General features: G+C 40.6%; 1 protein-coding gene across 4 annotated transcripts in view; it reads right to left on the reverse strand.

The window, feature by feature from the left end:
• Positions 1-17,434, reverse strand: part of dock3 (dedicator of cytokinesis 3) — a 919,050-nt gene that overhangs the window by 86,431 nt on the left and 815,185 nt on the right. For all 4 annotated transcript variants that reach the window (XM_039772621.1, XM_039772622.1, XM_039772620.1 and 1 more), the window contains 4 exons: positions 15,933-16,031; positions 13,141-13,235; positions 10,397-10,472; positions 4,106-4,206 (listed from right to left, as the gene is read on the reverse strand). In XM_039772621.1, coding sequence (XP_039628555.1) covers positions 4,106-4,206; positions 10,397-10,472; positions 13,141-13,235; positions 15,933-16,031 — 371 coding nt within the window. The remainder of the gene's footprint in view (positions 1-4,105; positions 4,207-10,396; positions 10,473-13,140; positions 13,236-15,932; positions 16,032-17,434) is intronic.

A 17,434-nucleotide genomic window follows, 5' to 3' on the forward strand; every position in this document is an offset into this window, starting at 1 on the left:
GATTAGGAAGGTTCACTGATTACACTGGAAGCTCTGCAAATGCAGTGTTGGTTTTACATGATGTAACCACCATGGTGGAAGCCATACTGGAAAGACAACATGGGATGAGGCATAACTCGACTAGGAAGGGGCTGAATTATTATCCCAGTCAGGATGAAAGGTTAATTAATAGACTGGGGGAGGTTGCTGGCCAAGAGAAGTTCATCCCCCAGTATAATAGATGGCAGTGTTGGACCCAGTATGGACAACTGCAGGGATCCATGGGAATTTGTAGTCCTGAAAGACAACCCTGTCGGGGTCCTTGGATGACACCAGAGGAAACTGAAGGGAGAAGGACTCCTGGTTTCAGGGGACTTCTGCTCGACTTGTAAGTGCTACCATCAGGCTATGCCCTGGCAACAGAAGTACTCCCAGATCCATCTCACGTCCTCCAATTGAAACAGATTTGGGAAGCATGCGGCAAAGCTCACTTGAAGGAGGAGAAGAAGGGGTACTGTGAATTGGTCCTTATGGCATGGACTGTAATAAGGTATTTGGTGAATATATAGTTGATTTGCACCTGGGACTGTCTATTTGTAGTTGCGCTTGGGCTTTTGGGGGCTCAGTGGCACCGCCTGGTGGTCACCACGTCCGGCAACGATGGTAATAAGACACCAGTGAGCTTTTCTGCAGTTCTCACTATCCTGTTCCATCTGTGTTTTTCATTCGCTCTGCTGTCCTCAAACCAACGAGGTGATACAACAAGTGAGTACACTATAGAAGATGGAGTGGGGAGGTCCAACTCTTTTCTTCATGATGCGCATTCTTGATAATGGCTGAGGTGTTATTGCTAGAAGTCATGTCATCAGTCAAATGTACCCCCAGGACCCCTCTCGATAACAGAACCACTGATGGTCAATAGAGAGTGATAGTTGGGGTTGACCTTCCTGAAGTCAACGATCATCTCTTTGATTTGGTGTTTCCACTTCACATATTGTTTGCTTAGCCACCAGACCCCACAGCCTGTACTCTGATTACAGTTGTGCTTATAGGGTTGATTTAGTATTCATATCATACCTAACTTTGATTTATTTATATTTTGATTATGCAGATGGTTAATTTTCTAGTATATGTAGCCTAATCCTATCAGCCAGCGCAAATTACAGGGAGGGAAAGCATTAGACAGAGCCTTCCTAACCTTTAATTTAATGACAGTGAAAGCAAACAATTAGAGGAGATAAAGAGTCTTAAAGTAAGATAAGTCTTTGGTGAAATCTATGCTGCTAACTTATAAATATTTAAAACAGATGCAAATGAGCAAAGCTGACAAGTATGCTTTAGCTTTAGGTTTTGTGGCTCTGAAATGGAAATGTTCATCTTGCGCAATTTTCAGCATGGCATCTAGGGCTGTATCTTTAAAAGGTCAGTCTGACTTTAACAGTCGCCAGTGTGGATGTTTTTTTTTTTGTTTTTTGTTCTCTGGGCTTCCATTTTTTCTTCCAAATTGAATAAGATGAGGACAAGAAATTCAATTCAATGAATGTTTGCCTAGAATGTATTAAAAAGAGCGCTTAACTGTCAGGCAAGATGGCGAAAATCTACAACTGAAGGTCTGGGCTCCCTGAGGAAATCACCAGAGCACTCTGAAAATGTGCCAGTAAACTAAATCGAAGGGCAAGGATGTGATGGCTCTGCCTGTCACTAAAAAGTGGTCATCTGCATGCAAGCTGTCACAAGCCCAGTAAGTTTAACTTGTCAATGTAAAACATCCAGAGCCGTCCCTTCCTATACGCAGATCATGCACTGTGTGTGGGGTCTGTGGTCAGAGGACCGATGTGGAAGGGACCTGTTGGGGGCTTACAGACCTCCAGGATCTCTGCCGGGGAGCCAATTGGATTGCACATTACTGCTGGTTGGTTTACTTGACTTGAGTCAAATAACTCCTCCCACAACCCTAACTGTAACCACAGTTTAAGTAGGCGTATCACTTCGCTGAACAATAAAGTAAAGCCAATGGTTTGAAGTGTGCCACTGTGATCTGTAACGTTTACTCCAAACATATTATTTATATAGGCCATAAAGCTGAAACCGCACAAATCAACTGAGAGAGAGAAACTGGTGATCAATATATATATATATTGAGCGGAGTGGTGGCTCTGAGGCTAGGGATCTGCACTGGCAATCAGAAGGTTGCCGGTTCGAATACCCTTGAGCAAGGCCCTTAACCCTGTCATTCCTCCATCCTAGGTATGACATTCATCTGCATCCATCCCTGCATGTAGGCCCTTCATCCTGCAGGGAAAAACCTGGGGGTTGGTGGCAGAATTGGCACTCTAGCCACCATAAAAAAACCTCACGCTGTTCCACTCCATCTGAACTAGTGTGGTGCTGAGGTATCACCCGTTGAATGGCTGCACTCGGGTCCTAATCTTGGATCCTGAGTTGGTTTGACATGTGGTGGGTGCAGAAATGTGCTATATCAACACCTGCTCCTAACCTCTCTCCTCTGTCCCATGTGGCTACTCCTGCGTAGTAGTGAAACAGATGTCACACACGCATGAATAGGAGGAAGCTGAATGGGCCATGTGAAGGTAATTCCAAACCATGCCAGGGAGTGGCAGAATGCACAAAACCTACAGTATATCTGTTATCTCTGCAGGCCAAATATGGGAAAACCGGCCTGATTTAACAACAACTTCACTTCCAGTTCTGGTGCCAAGAAAGACGTCCGTCAGATGACATCACTTCTGCTCTCACCCTTTAAAACCGTCATATTCTCCACCACCAGTTCAGTTCAGCCTGGAGCTCAATCTATGCACATCAGTGCTTACTTAAAAAAAGTTTTCTTTTGTAGCCAGGGACGATATACAGGTGGTGATATCTAAACCTTTCCAGTATGTTGAGACACATTCTTTTACACCTCCACTTTATTTGGTTAAATTTAGTCTAATGTTTTAATGAGTAAGTAAAACCTAAATTTAGTGCATTAAACATATCCACACAAATCGGGCAGAGTCTGCCAAATATTGCACTTGTACATCAGATAAAGTCTAACAAATTATACAGGGTGGCACAGGAAAACGGGAAATTTTCAATTGACGTTCAAAGCACGAATAAACACATGACAAAATACATTTAACGATTACAGTATATGCGATTAATGATGAGAATCAATATTCATTCAATATTCATTGTATATTTTGAAGAAAACATCATGAAGATGCTGTCCATTTCCCCGTACACATTCTGACAGCCTGTTGTGGAAATTCTGCATTGCTCAACGTAACGTCAAGAGGAATGCCAGCGATTTCCTCTTCAATCCTCCTTTTTAGTTCAGCAATGGTTTCAGAATGTGCGCAGTACACTTGGCTTTTAAGATGTTCTCATATTATAAAATCACAAATAGTGAGATCTAGGGATCTTGGAGGCCATGGAATGTCACCGTTGTGTGAAATGATGCATCTTCCAAACAATCGTCAAACAACTGCCATCGATTGTTGGGCAGTATGTGAAGTGGCTCCACCTGGGGACTTCATTTTTAAGGGTGAACCCGTTTCTTCGAAATTACGCACCCATGTTGTAATCGCATGAGCAGACAGGACACAAACATAACATCCTAACTGGTAATGGCACCAAAATTCCCTTTCTGCAGCAGACACACTATCAACATTCTTTTAAAAGGCTTTCACAGCAAACGCTCATTACGCACCACTCCACTGCTCCATTATAACTAATGGGAAGGGGTCCTAAACGACGTCGCATTGGTCCCAAACAACTGCCAACGCCCCAGGGTCGCCAACACCTAGTTCCAAAATTTCCCATTTCCCTGCGCCACCCTGTATTTAATATATTTTATGTTGGTATCATATCCTAAATGATACTAAGACATTAGGTACTGTTCACATCTAACAATCTTCATTTTGTAGATAAATATTTCAGCTTTACTTCAGAATTTAAGATTTCACTGTTACATATTAAGTTACAATCAATAATCTCACTGATACAGTATAACAGCATTAAAAAGAAGAATGATTTCCACAAAAACATCACCGAGACACTCTTACAATGCTTACCAAACAAACATAAAAAGCAGGCCACACTGATAAAACACAGGGGGTCACCTTACTTGTCAAGAATTTTCTTTCTTTTTGCAGGGGTCAAGGTCTCCAGCTGTAGGCTTGGCTGGTTAATGTACAAAACAGCCAGGCTGAAGTAGGAGTTCCACACCTGTAGGGGATAATAATAATAATAATAATAATAATAATAATAATAGGGATAATAATAATAGTTCTTTACATTTATATAACACTTTTATCCCTGCTCAAATGTAGGACCTGGGACGCGAACCCATGATCTCCTTACTGCAAAGCAGCAGTGCTAAAAAGTATACAGAATTATAACATGGGTCACCTGAAGACTCTGTTCTTCTGCAGCTTTTTTCTCTTAACAGAGTTGCATTATTCATTCATTGTTGACTTATGTGATGGAGATATTAATCATCAGGACCAGAAAAGATTTTAAAGTAACGTAAAGTTGCAGAAAACAGTCACACATTTTAATAATGCAATGCAGTAATAATCAGATGAAAATTCATCACAGGGTGCACAAATGTATGGACAACTTGTTTTTGGACTGCATGAGGAAATCGGAGCTATGGAGGAAGCACATGGAACACCTGCCTGGGGGACAAGCTGGCCTTTAATCCAACCAGGACTGTGGCAATGCTACCTGCTAGGCCAGTTTGCTGCCAAAATAAGGACGGAAATGTTGATGTGGCATGTTTCATTTCTTTGTGAGATTACTTTGCTTTAAAACATTGATATCAGTTGTCATCATTCTGAAGACAATACGTAAGTTTGTGAATTTTTCAGAGCCCTATAAATGTAGTAGTTCATCTCCCTCAACACAAAGTGATCTAGTCAAAGTAAGAGAATTTCTGACTCCACTGTATTCAAGGTAGTGGGATTAGTTGTTATTCTTAAACTATTATACTCTTTCATTGACTAAATTATCCATACAAGGTAGATCCTACCCAAAGAAGGTATATGATATGGAATGGACCATACTGTTCTCTTTATCTTGATTTAATGTGGTTAAACAACAGCATTATATAAATGAAATGATATCCATCTTTATTAATTCAGCTCTCCAAATTCATTCTAGAATTTATCATAGTGAAGTAAAGTGTTTATATATTAGGGCTCCGCCACATCTTGTGAATAAAGGATGTCTATTGCAACCATTGGAGGAGGGGTCTCTTTTATAATATAAAAAATTAAATCATGTCACCTCCGAGGCTCTGTTGTCTTAAACTGAAAAGCAAATCCTTCAATTTTAAAATATATATCTACTATATAGTGCCTTTCCTATCCTATCTATCTATCTATCTATCTATCTATCTATCTATCTATCTATCTATCTATCTATCTATCTATCTATCTATCTATCTATCTATCTAATCCTGCCAACTACGCTAAATTATCTATCTATCTATCTATCTATCTATCTATCTATCTATCTATCTATCTATCTATCTATCTATCTATTATATAATGCCTTTCACATCTGTCTGTTTTTCTGTCTGTCTGTGATTCACCAATACTATTTTTGACAGCCCAAACCTATAAAAGGAACTTCTTCATTAACAGATGCTGAGACCAGTAAAAAAATGGTATTGAAAACAAAAATACGATGCAAAATTTTTATATGAAAAGGAGTGAATGAAATCCAATTTAATGAGTGATTGAAACATGTTTTGTTTAATTATGGCAGAATTACAATATATTATTTTTAATGAGACGTTTTTTTAATTAACAATAACACATGTAAATATTATTGACATTTGGTTCATGCTGGATATTAATTCTCTTAACAAATAAGTATTTTGAAAAAGAAATAAAAAATCCTGCAGCCTAATTTTACTTCTTAACTACTGAGATAAATATCTGCCTTAACTAAGTAGGTCAGCCTGCCTGTTCTCTCATCTACAGAGACCCTCCAAACAGCAGACATCATTTTGTTTGCTTTGGAGACTTGTTAGAATTAATGTATCATGAAGATGTGGTGGATATAAAGCACAACCAGCAGAGGATTAAAGGTGACACAAGCAAAACTTAAACAAAGGCTAGGAATATCAAGTGTGTACAAAATTGTGGGGTGGCAGCAAGTCACTGTATGCATGTTATCAGCAAAAAGAAAGAAGAACCTTGACTAAGGGAAAGAATTGTAAAATCACTACACAATGGAGGAGTGCACAGTGGCAGAAAAAGCCTAGGTACAAATACAAACAATCTTCTGTCTGCATTTATACTGACCCTTTCCAATGACACTGATACAAAACTTTCTGCAAGTTCCTTGTGCTACAACTTGTATTTTATGCCAACCACTTTTAAAAATATATGGCTAATTGAATTTGAGGCTGAGTACTCTTCTAACTCTCAGAGAAAGCTATAAAATGAAACTGACACTGTAAAAATACTTATATAAATAAATACTTGTACTTAAATACAAAGTGTGTACCCATGAGTAGTATCTATCTATCTATCTATCTATCTATCTATCTATCTATCTATCTATCTATCTATCTATCTATCTATCTATCTATCTATCTATCTGTCTGTCTGTCTGTCTGTCTGTCTATCTATCTATCTATCTATCTATCTATCTGCCTGTCCGTCTTAGATGGAAATAACCATTGAACATATCGATCATCTATACTAATAAAAGGCAAAGCCCTCACTGACTCACTCATCACTAAGGTAGGTAGAAGGCTGAAATTTGGCAGGCTTATTCCTACTTACGTACATATATACGTCCATAGCCTGCAGCTCGGTCACCGTGTGAGGCGGCGTTGGGTCCCTCATCGCAACGCCTCCCACGTTGTTGGCTGCCTGCCAATATAATGCCGTCCGTCGCTCCGGTCTCTACATTCCCTTCCTTACTTCGCCACGGAATTCACGTCTCCCTGCTGATAACTACAGCCTTTTTATTTAATCCATGGCTTCTCTGCTGTTTTATTGTTCGTTTATTATGATTATAGTTATTGTGTAGGTATTTTAGACTTACTTCACATTGTTCAGGTACCCATTTCCTTTATCATTCCATCCGTACCCCCATTAACATGTCTATCAAGGTGATCACCATCGATCAAAGAACTGTCACTTACCGAGTGGTTTCCATGCCCGGAGATGGCACCTACCTTTTCCATTCTCTTTGTTACATATTGCACGGCCATATCAGGCTCACTCTTGATATCCGGAGGAACATTGTGTCTTATGTATTGAATAACTGGGACAGGTTCAAGGTGTGGACTGATGACGGTACAGGAGATAATTAGACTACACAGGAGCACTAGAAGAGTGAAATGCTTAAGCCCTTTACCTATGGATCTGCATGTGAGTTGATGGCTGCCGCTGAATTGTTCGGTTGTCGCTTTCAAGTGTACCAAAATGGCCAAATATTTTACACCTTTCGACAACCGCCAATGCCTCTTAAACATCTTAGATTGATAGGTGACGATTTCAGTAGTGGACACTTTGATGTTTATGAATGTTTAAACTCTCAAAAGCTGGATGTGAAGTTATCGATGAAACCGGTTGTATACTTACAACGCTTGACAGATGCCGAATGTCACTTCAACACAAGTCCTAAAAATACTGTCATAATTGAAACAAACCATGAAACTCAAACCGATTATGACAGCAGCAATCCAAGCTGTGAGATTTGAGACAAGATTACTGTTCACACGGCCAACTGTACGTTGCATGCTCAAGAGTAAGCTCAGCGCACAGCTTGGTCATATTACAACCGGAGGGCCGAACTCACAATGTGGTATACAAAGAGATCCTTAACAAATAATTATTGGTATATTTCCCCTCAGTTTAAAAAGGTTTAATTTACTTCTTAATAAAAATTTTAAAGCAGTACTTCGCCGCTGCGAAGCACGGGTATTTTGCTAGTATTGTATATCTGTCTTGAGCAGTTTCTTAACCTTGGGAAACTCTACCACCAGGGGGTAAATTTGCTTGAAACATCTGAAGTAGCAAAGATCAAAGTCAACATGAGACTTGCTCTTTTAGCAACTGAGCCAAGAATGTCCTAATTTGTATTTGAAAAGCAACAACAAGCATCTCACCGCTTGATGTGGCTCATTCTGATACATCACTATCTGCTCGTCATTAGTTTATTTAAATAAGTGAAACAACATTATTATGAGCTATTATTATTATTATTGTTGAACTTAAAGTAAAAATGTTAAAAACAGTACCTTAAAATTTCCCCTTTGTCAATCTCTTTATTATGGTAGAAGTATAAATTCAAATTAGTGAACAAAACAGGGTGGGAGCAAATTTACTTTCAAAAAATTGCCTCTTTGGTAAAGGGGGTGGAAAAGGTTGACAACTCTTGGTCTAGTGCTTCTCTCCAGTGTATACTTATCTAATGTAAATGGTATGTTTAAGTAGCAAAAAGATACCAGGGGACAGAACACCACCAGGAAGGCATGGCGCTGAGTTGAGGGCCTCAGAAGACCGGTGTGGGATGCGAAGATAACTATGCCCTATACGTTTACTGAATACGATAGAAGGGCAATAATGGGAGAACCAACTTAAGTAAGTATGAGCTGCAGCTTTGGTGCAAGTGTCAAGGGCTCCACTGGGCACACTCTTAAAAATAACTGCTCTTTAATGGCACTTTACTGGGTTGTGTGGCTTCTTGTAGAACCATTGCTTGACATTCAATCATGGCTTACTGGGAAGGATGTTTTGAATACAAAATTTGTTCTTCAAGCTTTAGAAAGTGTTGTGGTATGAAATTTTGTATATACGTTGATAAATATTCTGTATGTCTTTATTTGTAACTTAGACAAAGCAATGTAATATTCGAGTTATATCATTGATAAGAACATCAATGGTTTGATGCCCCCCTTTAGGACTGATTCTTTGTAATTTTAAGAAAGGGGTCAAGGGAAGTTGCTAAAACCAGTTTGGCAATTGATTCTCTGCAGGACTCTTTCAATCAACTCCCACAGGAAAGCCAAATTACCAAGCTGGCAAGCATCACCTTAACAAATGGTATTGGTGGCAGGTGTGAAACCATTGTGTCACACCAGAATTCTATTGGTCTACAGTTGCCTGTTTAGCTTTAAACCAGAAGCCATTATGTACCATGATGCCCCATTGGCTGAAAGGTTTGGACAGAGAATCTATACATTTGTTTGCTTTACCCCTCCCTATTCTTTTACACCATCGCCATGAAGAAGCATCTCTCTGTCACTCCATAGCCATGAGGAGCACAACTTGGCAGCCGTATTGGGACATGTTCTGAAGAAAGCTAATTAAAAATGAGGACTTCTCTAGAGATATTTTAAGTAACTAACAAGTCTGTGTGCCGCCTGAAACTACACATAACCATTTATCAGGTTGTATGGTTGCCAATATTCATATGTACTTTGCTTATTGTTATTATTTATGAATATTATCAATAATACATTATGTAAATTGTAACTTGACTACTGCTTGTCTTTTACTATACCTAATTGCCTGAGGTTATAAATGTAGAAGGTTGGGAGAAGTTATATGGCACGATCCTCTATAAACAGTTTTAAGTCTGTGAGATTTGAGGCATTCTGACAAAGGCTAAATAATAAAAATACAAAAGGGGAAAGTAGAGGAATTTAGAAGTCTACCAAGACAAAACAGAAGGGTTCCAAATATGTGGACAAAACAGAAAATCTTTAATGTATAGTGGGCTACGAAGCATGATATTGACAGATCAAAAAAACGTAAACTTAACCTGATTATTGCGTGAATCCTTTGGAACTTCAGATCTGTTATCATCTATTCATGGCTATTTATGGAATGTAATACAGATCTAAATAAATAAAATTTCTTCCTGGAATCTTCATGTGGATGGTTCTTTTGGGAACCAATAGCATCGCACTGAAGAACCACTTTTGGCATTGTTGCTTTACATAGCAGTGAAGACTCCTAAGATGCCTTAGAAGTGAGTAAGAAAACAAGTTCTGGGATATGAGACAACAGCTTGTAAAACCTCCTGGCCAGTAAAGAGCACTCAGTCCCAGCTAGAAGCAGACATCATGGTGGAGAACAAGCTCTTTGTGAGTAATAGAAGATTGAGAGTACAGGAAGACCAAGATCTACTAAATGAAGTCTAGTCTTGTGTCACTGGAGCCAAAGCAGGGCCATCCTAACCTTGGAATGACTCTGAGAGTTGGTTAGGAGTGACCTTAGGACGGGATTAAAGCCATCAAACCTCCATAGGTTTTGGAGTCAAAAGTTCAAAGGCTCAATTGCTAATATAACTCTACATAAAGATACATTTTAAAATACGAATTTAAAAGCGGATATCACATTATTTAATCTTAAATAAAAAAAATGAAAAATACAAAAAGTCCTACCTTGAAGTCAAAATCACTTTCTGTGAAATTCTTGTGCAGTGCTGGAGAGAGATACTGGACAGTGGTGACAATAATACTAAAAAAAGAAAAGAAAAGCAAGAACATAATTTAAGAAAGTATTGTGGCATATCTTTGCCTGTGAAGACTTTATATAAAACAATCCATCCATCCATTCATTTTCTGATGCTTTTCTGGGTCCAGGTCATGAGGGCAGCAGTCTAAGCAAAGATGCTCCTTTTTCCCGCTACCTCCTCCAACTCCTCTGGGCAGATTCTGTGGCATTCCCAGGAGAGCCAAGAGACATAATCTCTCCAGCATGTTCCAGGTCTGCCCTGAGGTGTCCTCCCAGTTGGGCATTCCCAAAACAGCTCCCTAGGGAGACATCCCAGTCAGATGCCTGAACCCCATCAACTGACTCTCTTCGATGTGGAGGAGCATCAGCTCTACAATGAGCTCTTCCTAAATATCTGTCTAAATTACTAGGTAATGTGTAGTAGAAAGAGGTACTTCAGGGACCTCAAAACTCAACTTGATTGTGCTGTTTTGCAAAAAATTACTTAAATGTGATTGGTGACCTTTGTCCTAAAGTTCTACTGTCAATCAGTAACTCAACATTAGCCCAGTACAAGTAAGTGTACTCTATGAAAGGCAGGTACCCCAGCCAGGACTGGTTCTTGCTTTACACCCAGAACACCCAGAATAAACTCCGAGTGAAGAAGAAGAGTGCAGTGGGAGAAGGAGGAAGGAAGTTGTTATCCACCAAAGGTGAGTGTGCCTTATTACAATCCCAGTCACCTTGTAAGGTTGAGGCAGGTCTTTGAAGAACACTATGCTACAGGGGATAACTTTGCTAAAACTGAAAAACAAAACAAAAAGTATTTTCCACAATGATACCCGCACAATCAGATCACTCACCCTCATATTGTCATCAGCATTATGACTTTTTGCAATATAGAATGCCAATGGAACGGGAGGATCAGAGGAGAGAACATCGGTGAAGCAGTACCTCCCCTGGAATGCTAGAGGGCAGCCCTCCTGGGCGGCTATGGCACCACAGATTCCCGCAGGACATGCTGGGACTTATAGTTTGGTGCAGCCCTGTTGGGTTCTGTGGGGGCTGCCAGCGGGAGCTGCAGAGCCCTATAGTGGACTTCCACCACACCTGGGAGGGATTCCAGGTAATCACGATGAACCACCTGGAGCACCACCAGGAGTAGAATAAAAGGAGCCACCTCACTCCATTCAGGGAGCCGGAGTTGGGAGGAAGTTGACGAAGCTTGCCTGGAGGAGTGGAGTGGAGTGTAATGGAATGGAGGGGAAGGACAAAGAGAGGAAGAGAGAAGAAGTGTGCTGTGCTTTATGTACTGTGCAGTGGGGGGCAGAGAAAAGCACTCCCTGGCTGTAAATAAAAGGTGTGTGCTGGACTGGAACTTGTTACTGCCTGTCTGTGTCGGGTTAGGGTGGCTGTTCGCACCCCGGTGGTTCACAGGTTGTAGCAAGAAGGTTATTTGTGCCAATATAATTTGTGAAATTTAAAGCCATGCAATTCAGCTATGATGCAGACTACCAGAGCGATGGACAAATGACAGCTGTAAGTCAGGTTAGAGAGAATGGCAGAAAACGTGAAGGACACACAAGAAGGTCATTTTAAAAAGTGCTGATGTCTGCTTGACCAATATGGTTAAAAAACCCAAAGTCTATGATAAATGATGAGAGCAGGTGAAGGTTTTGATAACCAGCCACTTCTATTAGTTGCCCATATCTGACATGAATTCTATGAAAATGTAATTATGTGAGTGTTTATAATGACGAGGATCCAGCACAACATCAGAAGGGTCTCACTGTGTCGCCAACATTCCTTGCTAGTTGGGAGATCTGATTGCCAGCATTCTCTCACTTGGCTGGGATGTCCACTGGCTTCTCCCCTATTTATGTATACAGGATTATGCATTGTATTCTAGAAATGAATGTTATCATATTATCTTTTAAAGCAAGTTAAATACATACAGTATATCTCTTTTTGTACCATATTTCTCTCTTCTAATTATTTTCCGCCATGGGTATGAAAGGTATGGTATTGGCGCTACTCTGTTCTGCATCAAGAAACACATCCCAGGGAAAAAGGAGTACCCCCTGCTGGATACAATAGTGTAAGCACTTTTTTTGACAACTATAAAATAATTATATAATTCTACCCATAGCTGAGGTTTCCTACAGGCTGCTCTGATGTGTGTAGACAGTGATGCCTCCGGCAGCACAATCTGAACAAAACAAACTTGCTTTATTTTGATCATGTGTATTGTGTGGCTTTCTAATCCAAAAAATCAAAACACAAAAAACAAAATGTCAGGACTTTTGCACCCGTACTGGACTGCAAGTGGGTACGTTGGCTTGACAGGGCAGTTGTTAGTGCTGCTGACTCAAAGCTCCAAAATCCCAAGTCAGCCTGTGTGAAGTTAGTATGTTCTCCCTGTTACTGAGTGGATTTTCCTCTGAGTACTTCATTTTCCAAAGACAAATGTGTTAAGCCAATTGGAGACCTCCAGTTGGCTCCTTATGATGGATGAGAGACTGGGACATCTTAGCTATTAGCTAAACAGGCTTGATGGGCTGGATAGCACCCTCTCTTTTGTTAAGTTTTGTAATGTGGGGGACTTAATTGAGGTCTTCCATCACTTAAGAAAGTTCAGTGTTTACACTTCCTGGGTTGAATCTGTTATTCTGAGCAGTTGAAAAAGGCTTACTTGCTTGTCAGGAGTCGCATTACCATCCAATCTCGAGGAAAGATACTAAGCTTCATCAAATTCCTGAATACGCAGAAGATCTTTAATAGGAATTCCTGTAAAAGTCAGAATAAATATAAGATGACTTTGGATTATATCTCATCCAGTGGTTTAACCTTTGGTGGGCATATAACCTTTAGACCAAGGGTGGGCTGCTTCAGTCCTGGAGGGCAACAGTGGCTACAGTTATTTGTTCCAACCCAGTTTCTTAATGACAAGTCAATTACTGTTGATGAAGCACTTATTGCTCTAGTGACATTTTGATGCTTCATTTTAGTGGTCTCCCTTGTTAAGGTTCCCCACTCTTAATTGCTTATTTCAGTCATAGCCTCCTTAACGTTGCATTTCTCCTCAAAAAACTTGTAAAAAGCTTTGCATTTTCTGGCTTGAAAAATGTCATTTTTATTAAATCTCATCTTTCTACTGTAAAACGTGCAAAAAATTGAAAGTACAAAGTCAGAAGTGTAGAAAGTATAATAATGATACAAATAATGATATTAATCTACATATATAATTCACTAAGGGCATGCAAGACACTGAGCGCAAGCAAGACACTGAGGGCATGCAAGACAGTGAGTGCAAGCAAGACAGAGTCGCGCCTGCCAACTCTAAGACCATGGGATACGCTCAACGGAGCCCAGCCCGCCAACTCTAACCCTCCTATCGCATCATGGGATACGCATGACAGAGCCACGCATGCCAACTGTAACCGTCCTCTCGAATCCAGCATCGCTCTCGAGGCACGCAACAATTCACCAAACACAGCCTCAGTTGCTTTCGCCTCTGCAAAAGTCTACATGCACCTCTGAGCCACATTGACTTTACACCGCACGCAAGACAGAGAGCCACGATCGCCAACTCACAGAGCCCTGCCCGCCAACTCTAACTAAGGGCAAGCAAGACAGAGAGCGCACGCAAGACAGAGACCTAAGACCATGGGATAGTGTATAAATGGATATAAATAATTGCATGTAAACGATTCGCCAAAATCTGTTGTATGTAAATGATACTGTTCATAACATTATTGTTTTTTCATCAGAAAACCCGGTTTCCACATCCACCTGTATTAGTTTAAATGGTACTTTTACCACTCGCAATGACTTATCGTGTCGACTGGGCAACACAGTGAATGCGGCGTCTATCTATATAGGTCTATGTTTTCCGTAGCCTGCTACAGGAAGGTACTCTCTCGACTATTGGCATTGGTTTCGTTCCTTGCTATTTTCGTTATACTGCGACAGTGGTTTCCTAAGCCTTTGTTATACTGAATTCCTTTCTAACCGTTTTCCGTTCCTATTCTTCCACCGTCGTATGCTACGGTGGGCTTCGGCTAGTAATGAATAATAATAAAATGAACAGCACACTGCACATGTGCGAGTGATGCTCAGATTCCCAGAATCCCTTTCGGTTCACCGCACTGCCTGAAAACAGATTCACTTCGCCTTCACTGCTGAGAAGAGGCGTTTATTACAAGATGCCATTATGAGGCTAGGAGAAGACATACCTACATTGTTAATTGGGTAACGCTCAAGCCTGACGTTTACACATGTCATGCCTACACCGTTGACTGAGTAACGCTTGAGCCTGATGTTTACACAAGACACAGCTACGTCGTTGACTGAGTAGCGCTCGGGCCTGATGTTTACACAAGACACGCCTACACCGATGCCCAAGTAACGCTCACGCCTGATGTTTACGCAAGACATGCCTACATAGTCGCCCGAGTAACGCTCAAGCCTGATGTTTACACAAGACACAGCTACGTCGTTGACTGAGTAACGCTTGAGCCTGATGTTTACACAAGACACAGCTACGTCGTTGACTGAGTAGCGCTCGGGCCTGATGTTTACACAAGACACGCCTACACCGATGCCCGAGTAACGCTCACGCCTGATGTTTACGCAAGACATGCCTACATAGTCGCCCGAGTAACGCTCAAGCCTGACGTTTACACATGACATGCCTACATCGTTGCCCGAGTAACGCTCGAACCTGATGTTTACACAAGACACGCCTACACCGTTGCCTGAGTAACGCTCGGGCCTGAAGTTTACACAACACACGCCTACATCGTTGCCTGAGTAACACTCGAGCCTGATGTTTATACAAGACACACCTACACCGTTGTCCGAGTAATCCACCTGTGTGGATTCATCATGCACTATTTAATTTAATAAAACGAGAGAAATGTGACAGATTATCCATTTTAGACTTCAAATCATTTAAATGATTTCATTGGAAAGGAAAAAATCTACGATATAAGAAACTAATGTTGCAGATTAACAAGCCATAAAATTAAAGAAGGTCAGAGACTGGCAAGGATTGGTTTCTAATTAAGCAATTGGGCTGGAACGAAAACCTGCAGCCACTGCAGCCCTTCAGGACCGACACTGCTTAGACCCTTCCAGCGACCCTTTTAAATACAGAATTAAAGAGATACATAAAAGCACTTTTAGATTACACGAGCATTTGTTAGTTTATTCACATTTCCAGGTTCTTCTAATTTTCTTACTATCATTTTTGTGAGGTAGTTGACTTTTTGATCTTTTGACTCCTAATATAAAAATCAATTAATAGTAAAACACCTTAATTTGCATGTATTATTTTAAAAGCATGTTTTTCATCCAGTCAAGCTGAAAATTCATTCTCGACTAGTCGAGTATTTACTCCATTTCATGATCTTCTATCTGATCCGCTCATCAAACCCAACAAGAAGCCTCACTGATGAACGTGTCTCCTTCCTTTCTCCTCACCTTCAGTTCTTCTTTGCTCTGAAAATTGTCCAGCAGATGTTGAAAATGGATGTCAGACATCTGGCGAAGCAGTGAGAGGAGACAGGACACGTATTCACCCTGACATGTAAAAGAAAAAAAATACGCAAACAATAAACTCACCAGTCATCTTTCAGTAAGATTAATTAGAATAATTAAGATCAGTGTCAAGCTGGAGGGAAATGTGCTGGGGAAGATGGGGCTAGAAAGTAGCAGGAAGGGAAAAAGAATGGGCTGGAAGGGCTTTCTGAAATGTCAAATACAGCATTTATGAGATGTGTAGCAATACTTCTAATCTGTTTTAACATTTGCTAATTTATAATTTAATCACATTTAGTGGTCTGTCCCTGGGTCCAATAAAATATGCTAAATTCAAATATAGGCATTACAACTAATAAAATCCACCCATGCATTTCTTTTCTTTTCTTTCTTCTATTAAATTATGATACCAAAATTGGAGGAATGGCAGACACTGAGGAGGCAGCAAAAAACAATTCAAGTTCCTTCAGAACTGAGCAAACACTTAGAAAAGGCAGCTTAACGTAAAATAGTGCTACACGTGGGCAAGAGGAACCTCAATTATAAATGCAAGATGACAAACAATGTCCTGCAGGAAGCAACCTTTGAAAAGGATACGGGGTTTATGTTAACATAACAGTTTCATTATCTAAGCAATGTGTACAAGTAATCAGAACCGTAAATAACGTATTAGGTTCTGTCATAAAAGCTTATGAATTTAAATTGAGAGACATTATGCTTAGACTATATAATTCTCTAGTGAGACCACATCTTGAGCATTATATGCACCGCTTGAAGCTGTGCAGAGGAGAGCAACCAAGGGCATCTCAGAGCTTGAGGACGTCTCCTACTTTGACAGACTGTTTGGTCTCGAGTGGAGAAAACTGCGTGCAGATCTAATCCAGGTCTTCAAAATTCTCAACAGCATTGACAAAGTAGATCCAATAGAATTCTTTCACCTTAATGGTGAATCACGTACTCAAGGACAGCAGTCAGATCAGGTCAGGTTGGGAAGCATGCACTGGTACAGCATGTTGATGCACCCGCCACACGATGAAATGGCTTAAGATCCCAGTTGGCAACACCCAGGCAGACACACGGAAATGACCGTCTATCTGCTGCAGCCAGATGTTAAGTGGGAATCCCCTTGACCTGGTCCAGCCACTCAGGTCCTCAACAATGAGGATCCTGTGAGCCAGATCACCCACTGGGAATCTCGCTACATGGCCAAAGTGCCATAAGTTACGCTCCATCACAATGCAGGTAATGTGCCTCATTTGGGACCCTGTAAGCAACCGCTCATTCGACACAAAGTTAAACCAGTGGTACGCAAGGATTCTCTGAAGAGACGCAGTACTGAAGGAGTCCAGTCTCCATCTCAGGTTACTAGATAGCGTCCATGTCTCACAACCATATAGCAAGACAAGAAGCACCAGGACTCTAAAGACTTGGACCTTTGTCCTTTT

This window comes from Polypterus senegalus, chromosome 12 (genome assembly GCF_016835505.1).
Source record: "Polypterus senegalus isolate Bchr_013 chromosome 12, ASM1683550v1, whole genome shotgun sequence".
Classification (NCBI taxonomy): Eukaryota; Metazoa; Chordata; class Cladistia; order Polypteriformes; family Polypteridae; genus Polypterus; species Polypterus senegalus.